The sequence below is a fragment of the Nipponia nippon genome, unplaced genomic scaffold (assembly GCF_047370975.1).
Source record: "Nipponia nippon isolate SJK-2023a ecotype South Korea unplaced genomic scaffold, ASM4737097v1 scaffold_22, whole genome shotgun sequence".
NCBI lineage: Eukaryota > Metazoa > Chordata > Aves > Pelecaniformes > Threskiornithidae > Nipponia > Nipponia nippon.
This window is the reverse complement of record NW_028262339.1, coordinates 2,357,541-2,384,358: the sequence shown is the minus strand read 5'-3', so window position 1 is coordinate 2,384,358 and position 26,818 is coordinate 2,357,541. Positions and strand designations below refer to the sequence as shown.

General features: G+C 38.9%; 1 protein-coding gene across 13 annotated transcripts in view; it reads right to left on the bottom strand.

The window, feature by feature from the left end:
* Positions 1-4,780: 4,780 nt before the first annotated feature.
* LOC104009742 (growth hormone receptor) overlaps positions 4,781-26,818 on the bottom strand; it is a 159,749-nt gene continuing 137,711 nt past the window's right edge. For 10 of the 13 annotated variants that reach the window (XM_087760382.1, XM_087760381.1, XM_087760386.1 and 7 more), the window contains 7 exons: positions 22,911-23,040; positions 20,269-20,429; positions 19,028-19,206; positions 12,055-12,226; positions 10,226-10,316; positions 7,856-7,925; positions 4,781-7,587 (listed from right to left, as the gene is read on the bottom strand). In XM_087760382.1, coding sequence (XP_087616508.1) covers positions 6,625-7,587; positions 7,856-7,925; positions 10,226-10,316; positions 12,055-12,226; positions 19,028-19,206; positions 20,269-20,429; positions 22,911-23,040 — 1,766 coding nt within the window. In that variant the 3' untranslated portion in view covers positions 4,781-6,624. Of the gene's footprint in view, positions 7,588-7,855; positions 7,926-10,225; positions 10,317-12,054; positions 12,227-19,027; positions 19,207-20,268; positions 20,430-22,256; positions 22,340-22,910; positions 23,041-24,328; positions 24,352-24,649; positions 24,816-26,818 lie in introns of those variants that run through there. The other 3 variants (XM_087760380.1, XM_087760393.1, XM_087760391.1) reach the window with 3 other exon arrangements.

Below are 26,818 nucleotides of genomic sequence, written 5' to 3'. Positions count from 1 at the left end.
AAGGATATGAAAAAGACGACTGATGAACCTTAGGGATGAAGAGCAATAGAGAAAGAAGGATGAAGTCAAGAGAAGTAATTGTATTGCTTCCAGTGGCTTCCTAAGTAATCCAGTCTGCATTCCTTTGCTTTCTCATTTACATCAGATTGATCTTTCTGTTGAAATACTGATGAGTCAAACTGTTATAATTTTAATTTTAAGCACATTTATAATAATTATACTCTTATAATTTATTTGTAATTCTGGATCTCTTGTATTTTTAAAGTAATGCTAAACTTCTCCTGTCCTAGTTTTCTTATACTCCTGAAAAAAATCAGGGTGGTAATGAGTTTATGAATCACACAAATGTGTGTGTATGTGTCAGATTGGCAAGGAGCATATTTTCTTAAATACATCTAATATACCGTAAGAACATATTGCTTTGTTAGGGACCACATTTTCCAGAGATTATAAAATCTTGTCTAATTGATCCTATCCGAAGGAGTCCATTTGAACAGTATTTTGTTTGTTTTCGTTTGTTTCTTAATTTTCCCTCCATTGACTATTAGCCCTTCTTCTATGGAAGTGAAACAGTTGGGGATAGTCTTGTGAGAAAGGAATGCTTGTGTCTAAAGCACCATTTACTACACTATGGAAGTAGGAAGACAACTTGTAAAGACACATATGCTTCTATTTTCTTGCATTTCTGTTTGCGACAGTGCTCAACTATCAGTGCCAGGCTAAAAGCATGCATTTTGCTTCTAAATAGTCATTGAATACATTCCTCAATGAAGTAAATTCAGAAGGTTGTTATAATTGATTGATTGGTGATTGGTAGAAATCAGCTAATTAATACTAATCACATTCCAGAAAGGAAGTGACACAACTTTGCCATTATTTACACTATAAAAGCAACAGACTGTGTCCCTAGAGCTTTTCATAAAATAGGTCATTCTTTGGCTAGTCTGTTCTTGTAGTCTGACTACTACTACAAATTGTATGAACCAAACTTGAGCGAAATTTTGCATTTTTAAATACTGTAGGTTTACAAATCTAATTGCAGTTAACACAGGTCCTTGCCCAGAGTCGCACATTCTTCCATCAGTAGTTTGGCTCAGGAAATTTCACTTAGAAGTTTTCATGGCATTTCAAAGCACTAGCAAATCTTCCTGATTCCATCAAAAAATATGCCAAGAAAGAATTCTAACACATAGGTAAAAACTTAGCATAAGGAATCCCACACAGCTAGGCCACAGATGGAGGACAGGGTGCTCATAACAATCTTTGCATTTGCTGACTCCTTCTGGCAGCTGCTCCACTGCACCTGGATCTCTAATGCCACTGTTACCGCTTCTCTTCTCTTCCATCTGTTTCTGAATGTCACCTACTCTCTCTAATAGCCCTGATTAGAGAAGGTGAGGAAATGCTTGCTCAATACAGTTATGACAGAGTGTTTAAGTAATATATAAATCATGGAAATGGATTTGGGCTACATCTTACTTCTGTTTGACCTGAGGGCATGGTTTCTATGGCAGTTAAAGCACTGACTGTGTGTGCAAATAATAATTAGTCAGAAAGCAGAATTTGTACTTACCAATTCTGCCATCTTAGTGAACTAGGATATTCTGAATTAGAACTGAAAAATGTGTAATGAAAAAGTAATCTTCTGTAGCATTTACCTCTCCCCCACCCCAAAAAAGTTTGCATTGCTTCTTTAATAAACACAACAACATGTTTTAAACTTTTTTCCCTTTTGCTCTCAAATCAGTCAATCTGGCACCCTGAGGCACTCCTTTTTACAGGGTGTCTGGTAATGAGCCCCTGAGATAACACATCTCAGTGCAGGAAAAAAAGGTTGCCTGTGGCTACATTTCATATGGTTTTAAGTTTCTCTTTGAACCAGAGCATTATTTCCCTTTCTTACAACTGCACTGATGCATATATAGTTGCATATCTATATTAAGCTGTGAATGATAGTAGAGTGCTCCCAACATAGATTGCCATCATAAACAGGGCAAGTCTGTAGAACACCTCCCACCACTTCTTTAATACTCTTACTATTTTGAAACACAAAACATTCCTTTGATAATGTTAATTTTCATTCAGAAAGAATGAACAGATCTCATAATCTGCTGATCTCACCTCCTGTATCATAAGTCAGGAAAAATATTTCAACTCAAGTAGTAAAGAATAGACGTGTAAATCATTATATTTCATAAAATTATTTCTTATCTCAGTGGAAACTGGTCTAGATGGTGCTGTTTCAGTCTCCTGTAACAGTAACTTGAAGCCTTGGAAATGCACATTGTCCTTGATGGAGAAAAGAGGCTCAAAATCAATCTCTTCCAAACTGAGATGTGCTTCCTGATGACACCAAAAGGCAGCCAGCACAGCAACTTGAGTCCTTCTTGCTTTTGAAAACTAACATGGTTTCAGAATACAGATATTCATATAGACTAGCCTCTGCCAGGAAATAGATGAATAAAATATCATTCCAAGAATGGGAACAAGTGAGGCCAGTTAACATGCCAAAAGCTTCAATGCAGTGAAAGTTACTGTGTTTACCACCAAAATACTCCTTGCTTACAGTGTCCCTCTGTGATGTCTGTTTTTCACCCTGAACATTTTAGCCATTGATTAAACTTAGAAAGTACAATTTTAGTAGATATTTGTAAAAGAATGAATTCTGTCACTTTTACATTAACTCATGTGTCCAGCATTGGGACAATATGTAGCATTATTTCTCAATATGAGTAAGAGAGAAGATAAAAAAATACTGGTCCAGAGGCTCTTTCTGTAGAGCACAGATATATTTTTCCCCCACTTCAAAGAAAAGGTGAAAGTAAATAAACAGGTTGCTTTGCAACAGTGTAATATAAGCTTTTCTGTATCTGGCAAGTGCATCATATCTTGAAATAATAGGTTGCTGTGTTTTGTAGGAAAACAGCGCATTGCCAGTATAAAACGTAAAGTTCAGAGACAACCTCAAGTCTGACACTTGGGTTTCTCTTCTAAACACCCACACACGAACTGTACACACAGACTGCAGTCGTTAGGCATGTGATTACTTGAGCTGCACTGCTGCTGGAGGCAGGAAGGAGCTCAAGCTGGCTTTTCACAATCCCTTTAAGCTGACCTAGGTGATAGTTACCACCAAAAGAGGTCATTCATTACACTATCTCCCTGCAAACACACACCTACCTTGAGCTGTGCATTCCTCCTGTCTCTTGCCTGCATGAGTGAGCTGCATGAGGGAGCTGTTTTTGCCAAAAAGATATTCCTGGGAAGATTGCTCTAGCTCCTCCCTCCTTTGCTCTTGGCCATGTGGCCCTGCCTTTCTTCCCGGCTGCTCATCCATGACTTTGCTCAATCAGTTTAACTCATTGATCAACAGAAGGTAACTTCTGATATTTTGCTTCCATTATTTTCTCAGGTTTTAGAAAGCTGGATCAGCTTGTGGAAGAGCACTGGCAGAGAGCACTGGAACTGGCACAGGTGAGAGTAGTGGGAGCTGGAGTTCCCCACATGGCAGTGGTGAACCACTGTCTTCATTGCCATTTCTTACTTTAAGTCCAGCTGTGAATCCTCAGACTCCCACTGGAGCTCAAGGTATTTTTAGAGCCTTATAAAAGGCATAAGCCTTCTGAAGCTTAATTCTTCAAGCAGGAGGTATAAGCAAGCATATTTACTTATCATGATAGTTCATTTGCACTGAGTTCTACTGACGAAGTTGTTTTTACAGAGGGCATAAACCATAAGAGAACACCAATGCCCCTCTCTGGCTTAGGTTGTCCAAGGGTTCAGCTAAGGTGAAATTCAGCTCAACATTAAGACACCTTAATTAACACATATATTTTGGCATCTGAACATGAGCAAGACATCCATGCTCCCATTGTAGTCTGAAGAGTGGAGAGCCCTAATCACCCTAATCACCTCACCTAAAGCAGACACCTATATATGGTCAGCTAAGTAGCTCTTTAGACTATTAACTATAATGGTAACTTAGACCTACCTGAAACAAAGACATTTACATTCCTGGAGCTGTTTTCTTCCACTGGGGATCAATTCAACTGCCAAAACATGGACATCTACCATCATTCAGGCTTTTAGATAAGACAGGATTTACACAAGACCTGTGCTGTTCTGGATCAGCACCTGGAAGCCTGATTACATACCTTAAATGGTACTGGACTTCTGTGTAGAGGAACCGAATCACACTCTGATTCCCTTGGGAGGAAAAGGTTTACCTTTGTCTAGTTGAATTCCTCCAACAGCTCCCTCTCTACCCCTAGAGAGAGAAGACAGGCAGTAGTACATTACTAAGTTACATACTGGGAGATGTTCCAAGATACAGCGTTTTTCATAGAGACAGACTATCTGACGTTTCTGATGAGTTCATATACTGCTAGGTTTTAACTATCACAACAAGTAACTATTGAGGTTTGTCAGAATATCTGATTTGTGAATTCAGCCATAGGTGTAAATCTTGAACTAGTGCAGCTTATTTGTTTGCAACCACAGGCTGTTCCAGACAAAGGTAAACTGGTCTGCTAAATTAGTAACACGTCTTGGCCAGTTCTGGGTACAGCATGTCCTATCTCCATCTATAAATTTATGTCCGTGCTTCTATTTTTAACTATATACATATCAGTGAAAACACTGATCCCAGTAGGCATTGCTTCTATTCTAAGGAAAGCCGCATTCTACTTTATTCAATCAGAAATACTTGATTTCTCCTGATAAAGTCTCTATTTTCCATAAAAATTGAATTATCTGCAATAAAACACATTGTGTCAGGACAGATCAAAGACAATACATTTATTAAACTTTGAGAAAAACAAAAAAACCCACTGATAAGGAAAGTTAAATAGAAACTGAAAGACACATCTGATCAGCATATAATGGCTTGTATGACCAGTAAAGTACCAAAATGACATTTTGAGTTTGATTGAGGTATTTAACTATTTTTGGAAATAAAAACAGAGTAAGAAACTTCTTCCAAACACACATATAGGCATTACTTGCATTAGTGTCTAACATCTATGAAATTTTATATGAAACTAAATAATGTAGCTGTTTGTTAGAAAAATATAGCAGCAAATTAGCAGAATATCTAATGCACATTTACTATAAAGTACGTGCTAAACTTAAAAATCCCACCCAATAGTTGGGCCCGGTCCTGTAGCCCTTGGTCACAAAGAGAGCATCAGTGAGTTCAGTGGGAGACATCATGAACAAGACCTGCATTCACTGCACTTCATACATTTCTGTTCAGGTCAGAGAAAGGAAATGAATTTGCTTTCTGAGAGGAACCCTGTTATGATGGAACTATGGCCTAGGAAGGTAACTTCTGAAGCAATAACAGTTCATTGCAAAGCTCCATCAAGTTCTTAATATATGTAAGAACAAAGAGAGCTTTCCCACCAAGTTTCGGTTTTCTCTCCTTCTGAAAGTCTGCCTAACACGGTCAGAGGAGATGCTGTTAGGCTGCAAAAATGATAAACACTTTTGAACAATACTGTATACGACTCCCTTGTTCTACTGAAGTCTTTTAATCCTGTTATAGCTTTAAAAATGAACTGCTGGCCAAATCCTGAAGTCCTTATTTTATTTTTTTAATCAAGACTTTATGTGGCGCAAACTAATAACTGTAGCGATACCTTTGGCTGTAGGAGGGCTTCAGAAGTTGGTCAAATATGAAAAGATAATGCTGCTAAGTCACCAGAACTTATTCACGTGTTTTCAAAAATTTTTAATGAAAGTGTAGTTGCACACTGTTTAATACTGTGGTCAACAAAATCTTGCTTATAAAATAGTATATTATTAGCATTAACCAGAATCTGATGAAAAACAGAATCATTTGCCCAAATTTTTTTTATATTTTAAAGTTTTCTACAAAAAATTAAATTTAATGTATATTTCTATATTAGTTACCATAAGAAAGTAATAGAATCAGTTACTGTAATTTTCTACAATATTTGAAAATTTCTCTACAGGTTTCTTTGGAGGTATAAAATGGCTCAGTAAAAATCTATTTTTTCTTTTTGCTGCAAACAAAACTTTCATAAAACAGAAAACTCCTTTTTAAGATTGCGGCAATTACATTCCTTAAATGGGTCATCATAATTAACCTACAGTGTGTAGTGTAATAGAAAACATTTATGTTTTTATGACTAAAATATTAAAATATATTTTATTAATTTATATAAATCAAAATAGATGTGTTTGTTATTCAAACTACTTTTGTTTTTTCACCTATATGTTCAGTTCCCAGTTATTGATATAAAGATCTCTGCCAACAGCATGTTTTTTACTAAATTCTTAGACTTTAAACCACCTGATTTTTAGCTTTATCAAAAAGCATGATTTACTGTACATTAAACATAGTCATTTCAATGTTTATTATCACAAAAATCAACACCCACAAGAACAAGACTGTCACTGCTAGTAAAACAATCTCAAGACAAATTCATAGTTAATATTTACAGAACACAATAGGAATATTTTGATGAATATTTTATGTTTCATCATTTCAGATAAAATATAAGAACCATGATAAACTTTTAGACTTCATTTTGGTTTCAGCATACAAGCCTGAGCTGACTCTCTGCTGTGAAATACTGCACACATCTAGTCAAAGAAGAGCTACGGCGTGATTTTGTTCAGCTGGTCTGTGCTCACATAGCCACAAGACATGTTAAATTCCTTGTCTGGCACAGGCAGTGCAGTTGCATTGAGCACAAGGCCTTGTGGAGAGTGAACTATATGAATAGACGTATAGTCTGGGACATGCATCTCTGAACTTGGGGTTTCTGCTGATGAAGCTCCAAGATTGACACCGGTAGTGGTAAGGCTCTCTGTGGTGAAGTAAGCGTCCTCATTACAGCTTTGCTCCTGAACGTGCGGCTCATCCTCTTCATGGGAAGTCAGAGCAATACATTTTTTCACATCTGCCTCACAGAAGTAGACATTGTCCATGGTGAAGTTTTGTTCTGTGCAGCCTTCGCACTGTGCTCTCCCCACCTTGGATTTCTGCCCTGGTGAAAGTACAACACTGCCTGCTGGAGTAATATCACTCACTTGCGCATAAAAGTCAGTATTTGTCAATGAATTCTGGTTACTTAGCTGGGTATGGATCGATGGTCTAGCTGAGTCAATGCTGTCTGCAAAAGGTGACCACAACTGGCTATTTTTGGACTGAGTATTAGTATGTGGCTTTTGGGTGTCTGTGTCGGCAAGACTTGGAAGTGACTCACCATTATCTTTCCTATCAAGGCACAAGAGATCCTCTTCTTTTTCAGTTACCTTTTTGAACTGATCAATATCAGAGATGGCATCACATGTGTCGCTTGCACTGAAGTCTGTCTCTGGAATATCTGGTTCACAACAACTGGCCCGTCCAGAATCATCATCCTTTGCTCCCAAGCAACTCTGTGATTTCAGATGATCTTCACTCAGGAGCCTGTTGGTATCTGAGACTCTGTTCTTTTCTTTGGGGTCTTCTATGTCCAACTCAATAAACTCAACCCACAAGTCGTCATTGTACAGATGTGTCTTGTAGCTGTCATGGCTGGCTAAGACGGAGTTCACTTCATCTAGCTTTCCTTTCTATAAAGCAAGAAAAAAATAATGTTATAAAGGAAAGAATAAAAATGCTTGTGCTTTTTATGGTGTTAACTTAAGGAAAGGTGACTGTAGCTGATGTAATAATTGCAAAGTGGGTTGTTTTTTTTTTTTTGTATTTTATGAAAACTAATTCTGTGGCAACTCCCCTGTGTCATAATTTTTTCCTACAAAATTGTTCTGCCTGGGACAACAATTGTCACCTGCTACTACTACAGTGATTCCCACTGTAGATTTTAGAGCACAATATTACCTTCAAGAGATCTGGGTCAATCCCTTTAATCTTTGGAACTGGCACAGGAGGAAAAATCAGCATTTTTAACCTGGAAAAAAATAAATGATGGCTTTAAATTGACAGTGGTCCTTTATGAGGAGTTTAGAAAGAAGACATATTTACATTGCATTTATACTTATTTACTTCAAAACTGAAATGTTTGAAGATTCAATTTCAAATAGTGCTAAGGAAAAGAATGATTGTTTTCTCTCATTCCAAATAAAAAACTGCAGCCTTCCTTGTTGAAATCATATACATTTATGTGGGAATCCATTTTGGACTCCGGTCTTTGATAATTTAATGGTCTATAGAAAGAGAGTAAATTCCTAGAGCACTGTTAATAGTTTCCCTTTTTACATAATTTTCAAAGGAACCTGATACAGTTTTTTTTTCAGGGACAGAGTAGTCTTGCATAAGCCAAATAAATTTAAATAGGGGAACAGAAAAAAATGAGTTGGTGAAAAGAGTGAATTACTTTAGAACTAATAAATAAAACAGAAACACAACTTCAAAAATTTAGGCTAGTATTTTGCCATCTCTATGACAATTCTGTTTTCTGAATTATTAATGTAACAAGTAATATATAATAACAACAGGGTTTTACCCTTGTAGAGAAAGAACTAGTAATTTGCTTATGCATGTACATACTGTGGAAATAGATATTGTTCTAATTCTTCATAAAGTGAATTTCTAATTCTTTGAGAAAAAAAAACACAACCAAACAACAAAAAAAGAAAACCCAAATAGAAAGATGATTTTTTCATTAATAATAATCCAACAATAGCAGGTCATGCCTATCTCCTCCATTTTACCTCCCTGCTTCTTCTGCAAACAGATAAACTGTACTTCCCAAAAGGAAAATTCAGCATTCTCTTTATACTGGGTTACTTGCCTATTTTTGAAAGTAAGCTGTGGGAATGGTAGATCCAAATCCAAATATTAGTTTTGCTGCATTGTTAGTGACCTTGGTGAGGTCCAGGGAGGATCAGAGGGGTCTTAAGAAGTGCTAGAGAGAAATTTAGACAACTTCTGTTTAACTATGGCAGGCCCAAATTCCCCAGCTGTTTTTGTTTTTGGCAGACCCTCAAAGTTCTGCCCAGCAAGCCTCAATGAGAGACAGAAATCCAGTAATTTTCCACCTAATCCCTGGAGGGGCAGTGTTAGCTGTGCACTGGCTGGGGTCTCAGAGTACTATTTTAAGATTTGCACTTACAGTTGAATCCACAAATCAGCTATTCTGACAGGAGAAAAGCCTTCTCCAGCAATCATGATTAGAATGGAAAATATTAATGAGCTGTGATCAGAGACATGCTTCAGCCCTCAGGATCTTCTGTCACCAAGCCACTCCTTGCTCAGTGTGCTGACCTTAGTGGGCTCCTGGTCCCATGTGCGAGTTGTTCTTGTCCTGTTCTGACACATCTAACTTTTGTCATTCATTGTATCAGGAGCCTTGCTTTTAACTCTGGGATTGGGATGCTATTGCAGGGAGTAGCTTCCTTAAGTTAAGCACTGCCAAAGCATAGTGCTGCTTGCCTAAATTGTTTTTTTAGAGCTGCTTCAACTGCACCATCTTGTTTTCATTTCAGTGACTTGTCCTTATGCTGGTATGTGCAAAACATCTCAGTGTTCATTTTCGAAGTGTATGTACAAGACCACTGACAACATGCATGTGCGCACTGTTGCTTGACCATGGTGTTGCTCCATAGTCTAGGACAGTACTGGTATGATATCCAAGCTGAATTATTCTGCCAAAACCCATCCCTGAACACACATTTTAGGGGATGAATTCACTTTGAGACCATTTTGTTATTTTTATATATGTGTCATTGTGTCATTTATATAAACGACACAATCCTGAGCTTCGTTTTATTTTACTCCTGTTACTTATAGGAGCTGCAGTTTATCCACAGAGACCAAATACTGCCCTATGACTCAAGCTCTTTCCCTTGGCTTGATGAAGAAATAGTCAGAGATTAGTGGAATAGTCTAAGAACAAACCCAAATATATAGACCTATGTTTGTGTGAAACTTTTGAACAGTAAGTGGGTAAAAATAGTATTTACAAAATTTGAATGGACTAAAAAACCAATCCCCTTCAAAGCCTAAGTAAATTAGCTAAGTAAATGCTGTAGTATAAAATGTTCTGCAATCTAAAAGGAACAGGAGCTGTCAACATAATCAGATTCTCACTGCTGAAGGCCCGGTACATACATATGCCAGCATCCATGTAGCTTAAGAGGATGGACAACAATCCTCAAAATAGTTTCTAGCTCCCCAGATTTGAAAAATATTGAAGCACTATTTTTTAACCTACAAGTACATAAAATCTGACAAATACAAACTCTCTACCTTGGTTGTTTGGACAACAGGATTAAGATCACTGTTACAGCCAGCCCACATGCTCCAAAGATAACAACTAAGAACCATGGAAACTCAATTGCTGAAACAACAGAACAAAAACATGTTAGCAGGAATCTGCATCACTGTTGCATCTTTAATTTCAACCTTCTTTTCTGCTGCCTGAGGATTCCAAAATCATAAAAACTGATAGGAGAATTTTTGGTTACTTAAATATGAAAGTTCTGTGTTAAGCAGAAATAAAAATATCCTTTTGGTCTCAACAGTTTCCATATTTGTGAGTCCACTGAGACTCCTAGCAAAGACAGACTGAGTTTTTTAATATAAACAAGATCTTAGTACAGACAATATATGTAGCAAAACAAGCCACGAGGAACATTCTGCCTGCTTGGAACATGCTACTAGTAGTCCTGACAGCATATAATGCTGCAGACCATGTTACTGCTTGTTAGCCCAAGCTGAGAGAACATTATTAATAGCATGCTAAATCACAGACAAACTAGTCTTCTCTCACAGAAACTAAAATATGGTGGTGTTTCAGGCATCAGTTTTAGCCCTCTGCTCTCAGCTTTGATTTTGACTGGACATGTTTTCAGGCATGAGTATTTAAAGTCCTATTTGGATATGTCTATGTTAGGTCCCTAATTTAATGGAGAACCAGTAACTCCTTGTCATGTCAGTGAGATCTTGTGTCCAGCTGCTTCAAAAAGTTAGAATATTACATTTGAATTTAAATATTTAACTTTTAACATGGAAAATTTCAAATTTAATTCTGTGTTCCTAAGGGTAAAATACAAAACAAGTAAGAATAAATTTTGCCAGATCATCTTATGGTTTCTCAATTTTCCTTTGCAAATTTCCAACTTATGTCCCAATTCAGCAATGCAGTACATGGTGGAGAACTGATCCATCAAATCGGATCACTGTTGCTGTGTGAGATGTATAGATATGGATCAACTTGCAGAATCTGGGCTGTAGTGACTGAAGAAAACTGTGCTTGTATGATGGCCTTAGATTTTCATAGTATTTTAATTTTGTTCATATAAAACCTTGACAAAATAATGCCACGTGGACAGAACGTTAGCTGTTCATATAAATTAGGAATGAAAACTAGTAATACAAAGAGTTAAAAAGGCCAATCTAGCGAGATTCTGAAAGAGAAGAGTTATGGATGGTTTTAACACCTCCACTAATACTCTGGAAAATTAAGTGAAGCAGCTTGTTAAAATAACTTGCTGAAGAGCTCATATTTTGAAGAGTTAATTTAGTAGTTCAGACCTGAGAATGCTTTAGGAAAAGGCACTGTCTCATTCTTTTATAGAAAAAATGTGGTGCTCAATGGCTGTTTCTTCTTCTATCTTTAATAGCACTTTAAAAACAAGTACGCTGTCCTTGATAGTATCGGGCAGATCAGAAAAGCACATCATTCTGGTAACAAACTTAGCCAGAAGTATAGCACTTTAATAGAAGTGACAATTCTTCTCTTCACTACTGGAGTGCTCAGTTTACACAATGAAGTATGAGATTTAATTGTATTTTAGGCTCTATAGGATATGCAACAGCAGTTGTTATTTCTGATTTTTAAAGCTATCTGTATTTTTGCTCTCTGATGAGCTGGGAAAGTCTTGCTGAGTTTACTTCTGAACTTGTATATGGAATTTGTACACTCAATCTCACCAAATGATTTTCATGTAGTAGGCTGAATTATCAATCCATTCAAGCATACAACATCAAAGATAAGGAGAACCCCACCCCAACACCCAAAAGACAAAAAGACAGCAATGGTTATAAAAACACTTTGCTGCGCTTCACTTATTTACCTTCAGCACAATGAACAAATTCAATGCCTGTTTGAGAAAAAGATACATAAAGGATTTCACTGAACTCCCCAAATTTTTCGGAGGTACGTTGTCTTGATCTGACTCGTATCTCATAATCTCTTCCCATCCTCAGAGAGTACAGTGGAACCATTGTCGAGAGCCTGGGTTCTAACTGTAAAGACAGAAGGACTGTGATTTATTTGTTTGAGTTGTACTGGCAATTTTACACTGCTTCTTGATTTCAGAAATAAACATTTGAAGGCCTTTTTACTACTTGGAACTGTAAGGATACCATGAGAAGAGTTCAGAGAAAATTCACACCATTTACTTCTGACTTACTAGCCATCAGGCTTTGCTGTGATTCAGGGGACCAAAAGCAGAGAATCCAAGCTCTCTGTAAATACAGTCAGTGAAGAAAGGCAGCTGCTCCCAGTGAGATGGATGCGTTTGACACCTTGACCAGACTGGCGGTGGTTTGGTGCAGGCTCCAGAAGAGGTAAAGGCCTGAGCCATAGCCGGGCCATGAACTCTTCGAGTTTCAATCTATTCTCCATCAGGAGTTTAGAAAGCAAGGGGGTCTACTCTGAACCTCGTGACTCAACGGGAGCATCTTCCTTACTCTTTGCATCTCCGGTCTCTGTGAATCATTCTAACTCGAGTGTAACTCAATTTTCCTTTGTATGATTCTTCCATGCAGTAATTAATAGAGTGAACTTTGCCATCGAACTTTTCGCACTTTTACAACATCATATTAAAACCACTTTTGCTAATACCTTTGTCGGTGAGTCCTTAAGCATTCTAAATCATCCATTCACGACAAATTGGCTGTGGTGGGTTGGCCCTGGCTGGACGCCAGGTGCCCACCAAAGCCACTCTATCACTTCTCCTTCTCAGCTGGACAGGGGAGAGAAAATATAATGAAAAGCTCGTGGGTTGAGATAAGGACAGGGAGAGATCATTCACCAATTACCATCACAGGCAAAACAGACTTGACTTGGGGAAATTAGTTTAATTTATTACCAAACAAATCGGAGTAAGGTAATGAGAAATAAAACTAAATCTTAAAACACCTTCTCCCCCCACCCCTCCCTTCTTCCTGGGCTTAACTTCACTCCTGAGTTCTCTACCTCCTCCCCCAGTGGCGCAGTGAGACGGGGAATGGGGGTTGCGGTCAGTTCATCACACATTGTCTCTGCCGCTCATTCCTCCTCAGGGGGAGGACTCCTCACACTCTTCCCCTGCTCCAGCATGGGGTCCCTCCCATGGGAGACAGTCCTCCACGAACTTCTCCATCGTGAGTCCTTCCCATGGGCTGCAGTCCTTCGTGAACTGCTCCAGCGTGGGTCCCTTCCACAGGGTGCAGTCCTTCAGGAACGGACTGCTCCAGCATGGGTCCCCCATGGGGTCACAAGTCCTGCCAGCAAACCTGCTCCAGCGTGGGCTCCTCTCTCCACGGGTCCACAGGTCCTGCGAGGAGCCTGCTCCAGCGTGGACTTCCTATGGGGTCACAGCCTCCTTCGGGCATCCACCTGCTCAGGTGTGGGGTCCTCCATGGGCTGCAGGTGGATATCTGCTCCACCATTAACCTCCATGGGCTGCAGGGGGACAACCTGCCTCACCATGGTCTTCACCACGGGCTGCAGGGGAATCTCTGCTCTGGCACCTGGAGCACCTCCTCCCCCTCTTTCTTCACTGACCTTGGTGTCTGCAGAGTTGTTCCTCTCATATATTCTCACTCCTCTCTCCCACTGCAAATGCCGTTGCGCAGAACTTTTTCCCCTTCTTAAATATGTTATCTTAAATATGTTATCCCAGAGGCAGTACTACTGTCGCTGATTGGGTTGGCCTTAGCCAGTGGCGGGTCTGTCTTGGAGCTGGCTGGCATTGGCTCTGTCGGACATAGGGGAAACTTCTAGCAGCTTCTCACAGAAGCCATCCCTGTAGCCCCCCTGCTACCAAAACCTTGCCATGCAAACCCAATACATTGGCGTAGTCGGCAGGATCCTAACTCAGGATTCGTGACACCCAGTTACATGCCATAAGTAGGTGGTGTGCATACCTCCCACTGATCTTATCAAGTTGTAAAACCTTTTTACTGTTATAACACATTACTGACTTCAGAATGCCAAAAACCTCATTGAAATAACATGGAAGTCTTAAAACTAGTGCAATATCCATTACAGAATTAATTTTAAGAAAAAAAAAATGATTTAAAGGCGTTCTAACCTGTATTGCATCTTACAAATGTATTTATTTGGGCAAGACTGCATAGCTCCCAAATTCTTCAGCTATATATAAGATGTGATAATGGAGACTCTGGGAGAGCTGGCATCAAATTGTTGGTCTTGAGACTTCTATATTAAGTATTAACTGCAACATACTTAGATACTGCTGCATATCAAACTATGTAGGAAGTCACGTTGGAGGTCTTAATATGTGAAATCTCTTTTCTTCTATTCCTCCTCTAAGAATATGTATTTTTCTATTCTATTCTATTTTAGCTCCAACAGCCCAACACAAGTACATAAAAATAAGGAAAATGCACAAAATAGAAATGCACATGGAAGATGTTATATTCTACTTTTACTTCAGAATCAAGTATAATACTGGCAAAACTCATCATGGGCTAAGAATTAAAACACCTGGAAAACAACAGCCATTGGGGATTTGAAAGAAGCTTGAACAATACAATCCTGTAATCACTGTAGCTGCATAATCTAAACTTGAGAACATTCTGTTGGTAGCTATGATCTGTGGAGTTCTCATGATCCCTGGTGGATCCAAACTCAAGTGTTCTGAGAACTAACCAGTCAGATTTTGGAGGAGGCAGTGATCCCAGACAGACTGCTTTTCTTTGTTGAGCACAAGATCCTGGAGAACCATCGCTCTACATCACAGAGGTTTTTAACATGTGAAGATAATCCAGTTGGAAAGTGTTGGGAAGGGAATACAATCTATACTATTCCAGTTTACTTATTTTGTGCTATGAAGCCACAAAGAAATAGTACACTAAAGTTTTACAGTATATAATTTAATTTTTTTTTTTCTGAAACAATTAGTGGAAATTCTTAGGAGAGGGATGCTGGACCACACAAAATTTTATGTACCCCAAATAATGGTGGCACTTGGAAAAGGCAGTATGCAGGCCAAAATAGAGCCCTGAAAAATATAAAGTAGAATTTATGTAGTTGTACACCTGAAATTGCAAGTTGCTAAAGAGCAGATAATTGATTAATGGGCAGGATGTCTCTAGTCCATCAATGGACTAACAAAACTTTATGTAAGACGCCTGGATAGAGCAAGATGTATAGACTGGGGAAGGTATAGCATGAACTGAATAGATGAATAGCATTTGTGATATGAATTAAATCAATTAAAAACCATATGAGAGACACATGATAAAAGATAACTAATAAAATGCATAACAGCATATAGAAAACTCATTTAAAGTATGTGAAGGGGAGCTTGGAACCAGACCGCTGGGTTGCTGGACTTACTGCAGGCTGTTCAGTTAGTGTACACAGAGTGATGCTTGTGATTGCCATACTAAAGAGACATGTGAAAAAACTGCTGTCATGCTGAGCTGTGTGACTGTGCTGCCTGTATGAGTCTGGCCCTGTAAGAGGGAGTTAACGCAGACTGGAGCAACTGTTTGTCACTAGTCAGCTGGAGCCCCTGGGATGCTGAGAGTGCTCTCTGGGACAGGGGCACCAGAGGCAGAGGCTGGCCCAGGCACCACAGGCAACACAGAAACCAAGGCAATGTCTTTCACCAACTTTAACAGAAAAATAGTGAAAACTGGGAGATGGGCAGTACCGGGGAAAGGTTCAGAGGTACCCTGGGGAAGGCATAGCACAGGGTCGGGCACCCATACAACACAGTATACCACATGGAGATATTAGGCTGTATATCTAATGCAGTGCAGGGAGATGAGGTTCGCTCCCTCAAACTAGTAAGCCCTGTATCTCTGCCACAGTGCTGTATGGACACAATGATGGTGTTCAGCTCTGGAGTTAGTACTCCATGCTTCCTTGCCCTAAGTGCACTTCACTGCACTGTGAAATGGACCTTTTCCAGCAGAAATTCAACAAGATAATGAGAGCCAGCAGAGTCCTCCCTGGTCTAGCCCTCTTCACTGAGGACTGAGCTGTGATCACCAATTTCATCCCATGTCAGGTGGATCTGGGCCTGTTGTTTTTTTTTTTTTTTTTTTTTTTTAATAAGTCAAAAGATCAGCCTAATTTAAAATACAATACATAACTAAAGAAAAATTAGACTTTCAAGATTCCCTATCATGCATACATTTTTAGGCACATCATAGTTAAACACTTCACTACTAAGTCATCATTCTTCACTACTGCTCAGATGATGTGTGTTTTCACACCTTATTTGAAAAACACAGCAGCCTCACAAGGTCTGTATAGCTATTGCTAGTCATGACTAGTAAACTTGAATAGACATAAGAGGGGACAGAATTTTAGTCTAGTGAATGTAATGGGCAACACTTCAAGATAAGAGTAGAATTTTAAAAAGATACCCAGCAAGGAGCTACTAACAGTGATGAAAATTTTTCAAAATGTGAGCCAGGTTAAATTTGGCTCTGTCTCATGAACACTTACTATATGAGGGTGGGGATTTTATTGTTTTTAGGAAGTTTCTCAGAAAATAATTTTGATCCTCTTATCACTATGACTTATTGTTATAACACTTTACTAACTAATGTTTTAGTCCTCTTTCAAGTCATAAGTTATCTATTTTCAGTTAGCAAATGGATTGAAAAAAATGAATGATATACATGAAAAATCAAACAAGTTCATCCCAAAACCTCTAAAAAAATTACAAACAAGTCTCAATAAGGGGGAGACTTAGTGCAATTTAAGTACTATAAATTCATTTTTGTATCAATTATATGTACAAAGCATTATGATATATTTAAGCAAAGATTATCCTTTGTGCATAAAACTAGTAATAACAGTATAACTGGACATCTCTCTCTTTACTGCTTCAACACTCATTACAGAAGATATTTGTAGCAAAGAATGCAAAGAGTGAAATTGTTGCTCCAATGCTGTTATTAGGAGTTTTGCAATTGTCTCACCCCAGACCAAGATTTTGTTCAAAAAATTCTCTTTTGTGCTCTAACTGATAGTGTCTCAGGGAATTATGCCATGTTTGTGCTTTTAAGCTGAAAGGCACAATAACATACAATACATACAGCTGCAGTACAACATAATCTATAGTGCTATTTTTATTGAGGCAAGTATAGTATTCAGCAATTCCTTATCTGTTTTCTGAAAGAAGAAACACTGAACTTCAAACCTTTGCTCTCCTGAGAAGAACTATTCTCAAGGCATGCTGGAATTATTGATGGTACTGGAGCAAGAACAAAGCTTTATCAGGATATTTATATGATTGATACCTAAAGGCTTATAAAAAATCAAAACTGTGCATTTTAAAAGAGGTATCTATAGTGCCGCCTGCTTTTGTAAATCCAATAAATACTCTGCATATTTTCAAGTTCTTAAGGAGTATTGATTTACTGCCTAAACTTAACTCATTTCGTAGGCTTTAAAATATAGAAACTATACAGTAAGTGTAGCTTAAACCAGTATAGAAAGAAATTCAGACAAGTATTAGGAAAAAGTTATAGACATTATAGGCCTGTTTGGCTGTAGAGTTACTAATAAGGAGTAGGTTAAACAGAAAATGCTAACATTGAGAAGGATCAGAGGTGAGGAGGGGTCCAAGGTCTTTCACAGATGAAGGCCAACCAACCAACTTGACTATGTTTCAGTTGGTAAATTTGCCTTATGTAGATTAAGACAAATTCATAAAAGTATTATCTGCCTTCCTTCCTGTCAGTTAACTCACTTCATATTAATAAGGAAGTAAAGGAAGGGTTCTGCTCTGAAATGATGTTCTTATTGAACATCATTTGAAATGAACTGGTATTCAGGAAGAAGTCTCCATATGCAAATATTCCATGACACACTGGCACTTAGCCTATGCATTCAGGTAATCTGGGTGCAATTTTTTCCCCATAACAGGAAAACTAACTACATGTGAAGTTAGTAATTTTCAAAAGAAAATTTAAAAGATTTGGGGTATGAACATTTTATATGTTCATGGACTATCCATATAGTCACAAATTTAACATTGCTGTCTGGTATGAAATCTGTATGTCTTCTCTACGTTGCATTGGTTTTACTTGCTTATTGTATCAAATTTTATATAACTCAAAGCGTTTCTTATTTTTTTAATCTATTGAAACGATAGGAACGAGAGGAAATGGCCTCAAGCTGCACCAGGGGAAGTTTAGGCTGGATATTAGGAAAAACTTCTTCACCGAAAGGGTAGTCAGGCACTGGAACAGGCTGCCCAGGGAAGTGGTTGTGTCTCCATCCCTGGAGGTATTTAAAAGAAAGAAGGGTAGACATGGTGCTCAAGGACATGGTTTAGTGGTGGACTTGGCAGTGATAGGTTAACGGTTGGACTCCATGATCTTAAGGGTCTTTCCCAACCTTAATGATTCTATGATATTTATAAATATTAGAACTTTACAGGTACCCTGAAAAATCTGGACTGACACAGTGACATTTTCCAACCATAATATTCCTGCTCCAACTACTAAAAATACCATGCACTGTTTCAAATAGCTGAGGTTTAGGAAAACAATAGAGAAATATTTTATCCTTGAAAAAACTTGTATATATGTGACTATTGCTATACTTCCTAATCTAACACAGGGGTTTCAGGGTCTCTTATTATCTTGCATGCCAACTATCTTGACACATAAAGTTACAATGTTTGCCAAAAAACTTCAGAAGAATATGGGCATATTGTTTAAGACTTAAGGCATCATCTAGTTAGCAATTACAAACCTGTTGCTCTTCATAACAGTAAAAAAAGTGTTAGTAACAGAACAAGCCTGCACTGTACTATGACTATTGTATAATAAATATTTGCTTCATACCTCCTTCCATTTTGTCTCATTAACTTCTTTGTACTGCAATTCATACTCCAGAGTAATCCATCCCTTCTGAACATCTGCTGTTGGTGGTGGATCCCATCTTACCTGGATATCCCCATGGATCCCAGTCTGACTGGTATTTAGCAGAGTCCAGTTAAGGTGGACAGGGGGATCAGGTAGTACTGTTTAAACAGAGTATTTGGAATAAAACAGCCAGTTTTCAATGTGAAATGACAATTCTTACTACATGCTGTTAAATGATTTCAGGACTAAAAAAGCATAATAACCACACATTTGCTGATTAAAATCTAAACCTATGAATCAATGACAAAGTCACTACAAGTTTGGTAACAAGAAGGCACCCTGCCATTGGTGGTAGACATGCTCTGCATAAATCTTACCTGAATGACTAATAAAGATGACTAAGAATGTATTACCTATTACACTACATTTTCCAATAGCAGCTTATAAAACACTGAGACATAAACAGTTCTCCATCAAAACTTAAATTTAGAGTTCTCACTATAAATAAAAACAATAATTGGAGTAACACAGAAAGATAAATTAAAAATTTAATAACTACTTCAGAAATAATGTAGAAATACATTGAAAAACTATGGCAGTTGAAAAATTATTCTAATTTTGCTCAGCTGAAGAAAAGGGAAGAGTGAGTATTCTAGTCACTTGCAGGAATAAAGTGTTAATTACATATACATACACCACTACTCTGAACAAGCAATAATATCTGGAAACTCCCAGATAGTCACAATTCATATCACAATAAATATAAATTCTAGCTTAGAAATGCTAAACATCCTGATTCTGCAGATTAGTGTTGATTCAGGAACAAAAACCTATTTGGTTCCAGAACTTTGCAGAATCAAGATTTTAATGCCATCCTTGCTCACACTGAACAAGGGGATGTAGCATCCATTAGAAAGGGCTCAGAGTGACAGCAAAGGCAAACTCATCTGCAGACATTTGAGAGACCACTGGTATTCATAAAGAGAAACCACGTATTTGCTTTTATCCTTTTAGCTTTCTTCCAACCTGGGCAATATTTTCTGGTGTGGATCACATTACATATGTTACAAAACCAAATCCCTTCCTATATATCGTATATTTTAGAAACTAGCCTTTCTGAGAGGGAGAATTTAAATACAGTATGAATAATATGAAAGCTTATAGAATCACACCTATTGTGGTATAAAAATATAGAGGTAAAATGCATAATGGAAGCATACCTATTTCATCAACGCTGAAACATTTTTCATCAAATACTTCATCTTTATTGGCAAGTTTAACACAATATGGTATCCAAATAGAGGTGTAGGATGTGTTGAAATAACAGCTATTTTCTCCTGCAGTGATATAATCAGGGCATTCTTTCCAGTCTTCATCATTCCTAGAATGACAACAAAAATATAATATACATGAGAGATTTATAGATCTTACAAGGTACAAATTATAGATGCTACAAGACATGTTGTTGATAAGTCATAACTTCTATGGAAGTGAGAAATACATGTCAATATTTATTGTGACTTCTTAGAATGAAGCCAAACTACTATCCAAGCAATCTGCATAAATGTGTTTAGGTTCTCATGTGCTGGTAGTGGCATTTCTGTGCTTTGGATGGTGTTTCCAAAAGATCAGTCAGAGAGCACATCTTGTCATGCTGGTAGGTGCTAATGACTACCAGCAAGCACAAAGGTAAATTTGATATGCATTTAAGCAACTGTTGTTCAGGCAAAATTAAATTGCAGTAAGATGGCCATCTACATAATGAGATCTGAAACACTGAAAGCCAGTCCTTAAGGCAGATCAGTACTGCACCACCTGCAAAGCCAAGGACAGGGGAGTGCGTTGCCCTGGAGAGCTGAATTGGGATGTAGGCACTGAAGCACTGATCACTCACACTGGAAAGTGCCCGAGGGTGAATGCTGCAGGAGACCTGGCACAAACCAACCCAGGACTTCAGGATGTGAAAGAAGGGAAGAGAAATACAGCACCGTGAGTGAGGAAGGGCTAAATTCCTTGGGATACAGAACTTCTAAAACACAGGCTTGGAACTACTAGCAAGAAACCCCTTATGTTTTTCCATTCTGACTTTGTTCAAAAATTCATAAATGTTCTTTGTAAATAAAAGAATTGCATCAGGAAATATCACATTCATATATTTCATTTCATCTTTTAAAAAAGACAAACCAGCAGTTATAAAGAGTGGCATGAATTCTCAGACTGAGAAACACTGCTACTTGTGTAGGGTCATTTTCATACGGCCAAGCTGAAACTATGCATCAGGTCCAAAATCAAAGAACTCTTCAGTAAAGCAAAATGGGAACAACCAGATTATTAGAAATATTCTACAGGAAAAGTGACAGACATTTATTCAGTATTTCTGAAGTCACTTTAGAAAAACAAATCTCATAGCGAACAGATCTGCTGTTGCTGTTCTTTATCTCAGTACTCTCTTCAGCCCAAATATAGAGCAAATAGGGATCTTTTCAAAAATTACAGTCTTGGTTTGTTAAAAATATACCGTAAATGCCTTTTCTTACCAAGAGTTATTCAAGCTGTACAGAAGGAGGATTAAGCTAAACCAATTATACCAAGTGCAGCCTTCAATACTGGAGTGGGTGCTTAAGAAGTAAAAAGGCAGATGCTACATAAATTGAGTAAGAAGCATTTCTGCCACTAAGCACAGGTCTTGTGCTTAGCTGATGAGACCAGACACTTTTCTAAAGGAAATGCTGTAGCTCTGCCAGGGTCAGGACTTGATAAAGGTGTACGCAGTTAGACACCATGGTTTGTGTTAAGCAGGAGACTGGGTTAGGAGATATAGTTCAGTCCTGAGCCTTATATGTTGCTTGCACATTAAAACAGAAATATTTTTCCAATGTTCAATGTTCAATTCACATCTTTTATTGCAGTATACCAATTTCTGGGGCAAAGATGAAATGTGATCTGTTCAACATATGTGGTACTGCTTTATTGTAGAATTTAATTAATTTTTAAAGTTTGTACTCTCTTGATGCATGCCACTGACAACTGTCAAGTAAACATTTACACTTAAGTAGTGGTTTTAACTTGGACCCCTATATTTCTGAGAGGTCTCAGAATAGTAAGAAATCAAGCTTTGCCATTAAGCTTAAGTTTGCTAAGCATCATCACCAGTAGAAAGCGTCTGTAGATCAAAAAGGTTGAAACATTAGATGGAACAGAAACTCACATCCTCTTATTCCTGTGAACAAAGGGCCTGTTTTCCTTAATAGCCATTACTGGTAATGTCTATGTCCTCTTTCAGGCTAATCATTGTAACAACCTGAAAATTACAAGAGCTTAAGTGGAATGTGAATCAGAATTGAACAGGGCTCAATGAAACATAATCCCCAGTCTCAGAGCAGCCTTTTTACCTGGACCTGCACATTCAGACTTTAATCTAGCAATTGATCAATGGAAGTTCTAGAAAACTTTAATAAAAAATTGAAAGGGGCTTGTATCCAAACTCCACATCTGAGCACAGATATAAGGAATCTCACAGTTGCATATTACGTTGATAAGGAATAAACTGAAGTTCCCTATTAAAAACTCCTTTCCCAAGCCATACAGTATTCAGTTTTGGATTCTGCAACCCGGACCTAAATTTAATAAGAATGTGTTCTTAATTACTTAATTACAAGTAATGCTTGTCAATGCAAAATGCTTGATAATTAACAACAAATTTTTACATTGAAAAATATGTACTTAAACCACAGTTTTATGCCCTTAAAAACAGTATGGTTCGCATCATAGCAAAAAATTAACAGCAACGAGCTAACAGGCATATCAAAGTATGTGACTTGTCTCTCTTTTCCTCTTTTTTTGGTTGTTTCCATATTATTACCTTTTCATGTACAATAGTTGTATTGTCCCTGGAGCAGTGAGGTTATAAAAATTTCCATCAGTCCAATAACATGAAAATGTCTCCAGTTCAGGTGATCTGCACTTGCTGATTTGTGGCCACCGCAAAAGGTCTGTCAAGAAAAATGGCAGGGGACAGGAGACACATTAAACGAATCCATAAGCCAGACTAACATGGTGTTAAAATGAAACTCAGCATTTTTTATGAGTAATTAACTTTCCTTCCAATTGCTTACGTACAACGAGGCAAGATTTACATTCTTACATGCATAAACGTAGATGACTATACCTGTAGAAAGCCAAATTTGAAAGATGGGTCAAGCTCTCTTTTGTGCAGTGTGGAAATGTTAGTATCACAGCCTGACACACAGCATGGGGATATGCCAGCACTGTAGCTGCAGTTCAGTACAGATATATCTGAATTAGCCCTGCACTTGCTTTAAAGAAAGTGTGGTACTGCAGAGCTCAGTATTAGACTAACCACAGCTTAGCATTTACCCAGTTTTGTAATGTGTCTACTCATCAGAGTAGCTACCTTGAACTCAGTTCAGGTTTGAATCATAGAATCATAGAATCGTCAAGGCTGGAAAAGACCCTTAAGATCATCGAGTCCAACCGTCAACCTATCACTGCCAAGTCCATCTATACCATGTCTTCAAGCACCGTATCTATCCGTTCTTTAAATACCTCCAGGGATGGAGACTCAACCACTTGTTTGTGTATACTACATTGTGTAGATATAACCTTGCTCTGAGAGAGATAAGTGCAGCTCTAAGCATGTGCCTGTTCTGCCACATGCTGCTTCTATATTCATAATTTCTGTTCTTTGTCAAAACTGAAACGATGTAGGGCCATGAAATGACTGGTACAATTAGTCACCCTCGTCAATCCTTGAGAGAAAAATAAAAACAAAAGTTGCAGGTATGATTCACTGCTTTCAAAGTAAGTACTTAACTTTTTCCTGATTTTTAAGGGTCTAATGAAGCAGTCATTCTAAAATGCCAATGTTTCCTATTTGGCCTGGAAAGCTTTCCAGAGGGAGATCACATGCATGTGGAAGCATTTACCTCTCTTCACTATGTGGGAAATATGATCATTTATTTAAGAAAATTTCTTCATGAGGCACTTAAAATGTAGATATTAATCAGTTGTTTATGAGCCATGAAATGATTCCTAGCCAGGGAAAGACATGATGCTACTGGACTCTCTCTGTATGTCAAGATCTTTGCAAACATTTTGCAGTATCACAACTGTAAATATTTGGTACAAAATATTTGCACTCAAAGTTTGAAAAAAGTATTAAGGTACAGATAACCACATGCACTAGATGCACAGCACTATACCAGCTACTAGGAAGAAAATTAATTCTATCCAAGACGAAGCCAGGAAACTGGGCTTAACTTTACGCCTGAATTCTTCAACTCGTCCCCCCGAGCAGCACAGGGGGATGGGGAATGGGGGTTGCAGTCAGTTCATCACACATTGTCTCTGCTGCTCCTTCCACCTCAGGGGGAGGACTCCTCACACTCTTCCCCTGCTCCAGTGTGGGGTCCCTCCCATGGGAGACAGTCCTCCACGAACTTCTCCATCATGAGTCCTTCTCACGGGCTGCAGTCCTTCGTGAACTGCTCCAGCGTGGGTCCCTTCTATGGGGTGCAGTCCTTCAGGAACGGACTGCTCCAGCATAGGTCCCCCATGGGGTCACAAGTCCTGCCAGCAAACCTGCTCCAGCGTGGGCTCCTCTCTCCACGGGTCCACAGGTCCTGCCAGGAGCCTGCTCCAGTGTGTGGGCTTCCCACGGGGTCACAGCCTCCTTCGGGCACATTCACTTTTTCTGGCGTGGGGTCCTCCATGGGCCGCAGAGCGGATATCTGCTCCACCATTAACCTCCATGGGCTGCAGGGGGACAACCTGCCTCACCATGGTCTTCACCATGGGCTGCAGGGGAATCTCTGCTCTGGTGCCTAGAGCAACTCCTCCCCCTCTTTCTTCACTGACCTTGGTGTCTGCAGAGTTGTTCCTCTCACATATTTTCACTCATCTCTCCGGCTGAAGTTGCTGTTGTGCAGCAACTTTTCCCCCTTCTTAAATATGTTACCACAGAGGCTCTACTACTGTTGCTGATTGGGTCGGCCTTGGCCAGCGGCGGGTCTGTCTTGGAGCCAGCTGGCATTGGCTCTATCAGACACAGGGGAAACTTCTAGCAGCTTCTCACAGAAGCCATCCCTGTAGCCCCCTGCTACGAAAACCTTGCAACACAAACCCAATACATGGTTCAAATTGTGTCGTCTACATTCTGCACTGCCAAGCATCCACATCAGGCAGTAAGTAATACATGAATATTCACAGAATCAAAGAATCATAGAATATCTCAAGTTGGAAGGGACCCATAAGGATCATTGAGTCCAACTCCCTGCTCCTTGCAGGACTACCTAAAACTAAACCATATGATTAAGTGCGTCGTCCAGACACTCCTTGAACTCTGACAGGCTTAGGTGCTGTGACCAAGACTTCCCTGGGAAGTCTGTTCTAGTGACCGACCACCCTCTCAGTGAAGAACCTTTTCCTAAGGTCCAACCTGAACTTCCCCTGATGCAGCTTCATTACATTTCCTCATGTCCTATTGCTCGTCACCAGAGAGAGGACATCAGCACCTCCCCCTGCACTGCCCCCCTTGAGGAAGTTGTAGACTGTGATGAGGTCATCCCTCAGCCCTCTCTTCTCCAAGCTGAACAAACCAAGTGACCTCAGCCGCTCCTCTTAAGTCTTGCCCTCGAGGCCTTTCACCATCTTGGTCGCCCTCCTCTGGACACACTCTAATAGTTTGATGGCTGCCTTATATTGAGGCACCCAAAACCGCACACAGTACTCGAGGTGGGGCCGCACCAGTGCAGCGTAGAGTGGGACAATCACCTCCCTCCACCAGCTAGCTATGCTGTGCTTGATGCACCCCAGGACATGGTTGGCCCTTTTGGCATCCAGGGCACACTGTTGACTCATATTCAACTTGCCATCAACCCAACCCCCCAGATCTCTTTCCGCAGGGCTGCTCTCCAGCCTCTCGTCCCCCAATTTGTACATATAACCAGGATTACCCTGTCCCAGGTGCAGAATCCGGCACTTCTCTTGTTAAATTCCATACGGTTGGTGATTGCCCAGCTCTCTAGTCTATCCAGATCTCTCTGTAAGGCCTCTCAACCCTCGAGGGAGTCCACAGCTCCTCCTAATTTGGTATCATTGGTAAACTTACTTAATGTACATTCGACTCCTGTGTACAGATAATTTATAAAAACATTAAAGAGCACTGGCCCTAAAATTGAGTCCTGGGGAACCCCACTGGTGACTGGCCACCAGCCTGATGTAACCCCATTTACTATAACTCTTTGAGCCCGACCCGTCATCCAGTTGTTCACCCAACATATTATGGACTTGTCTAGCTGCGTGCTGGACATTTTGTCCAGAAGGATACTATGACAGACAGTATCAAAAGCTTTGCTAAAATAAAAAAAACCCCAAACATATCTACTGGCTTCCCTTGGTCAACTAGATGGATGACCTTCTGTTTTGCTTACCCTATATCATTGCTTCATTTAACACTTCGGACATTGAATAAGGCCTGAACATATGTGTGTAAATAAGAAATTTTGTAAGTCAGGTGACTTATTCTCCCCCTCAAAGTATTTAAAATTCTTCTTGCCAACTTAAAATAACTGATGTTTGATTAGAAAGATTTAAACAGAAAGGTTTTTTTCTGTTCCTTAGCCATCATGTTACATTTCACTGAACTTTATAGAAATTTCTTTTTTAAATTGAAAATAAATTTGAAATGAAGTGTTGCAGCAAATGGAAGAAATCACACTGTTCTTTTCCAGAAAATATTGAAATTAAACA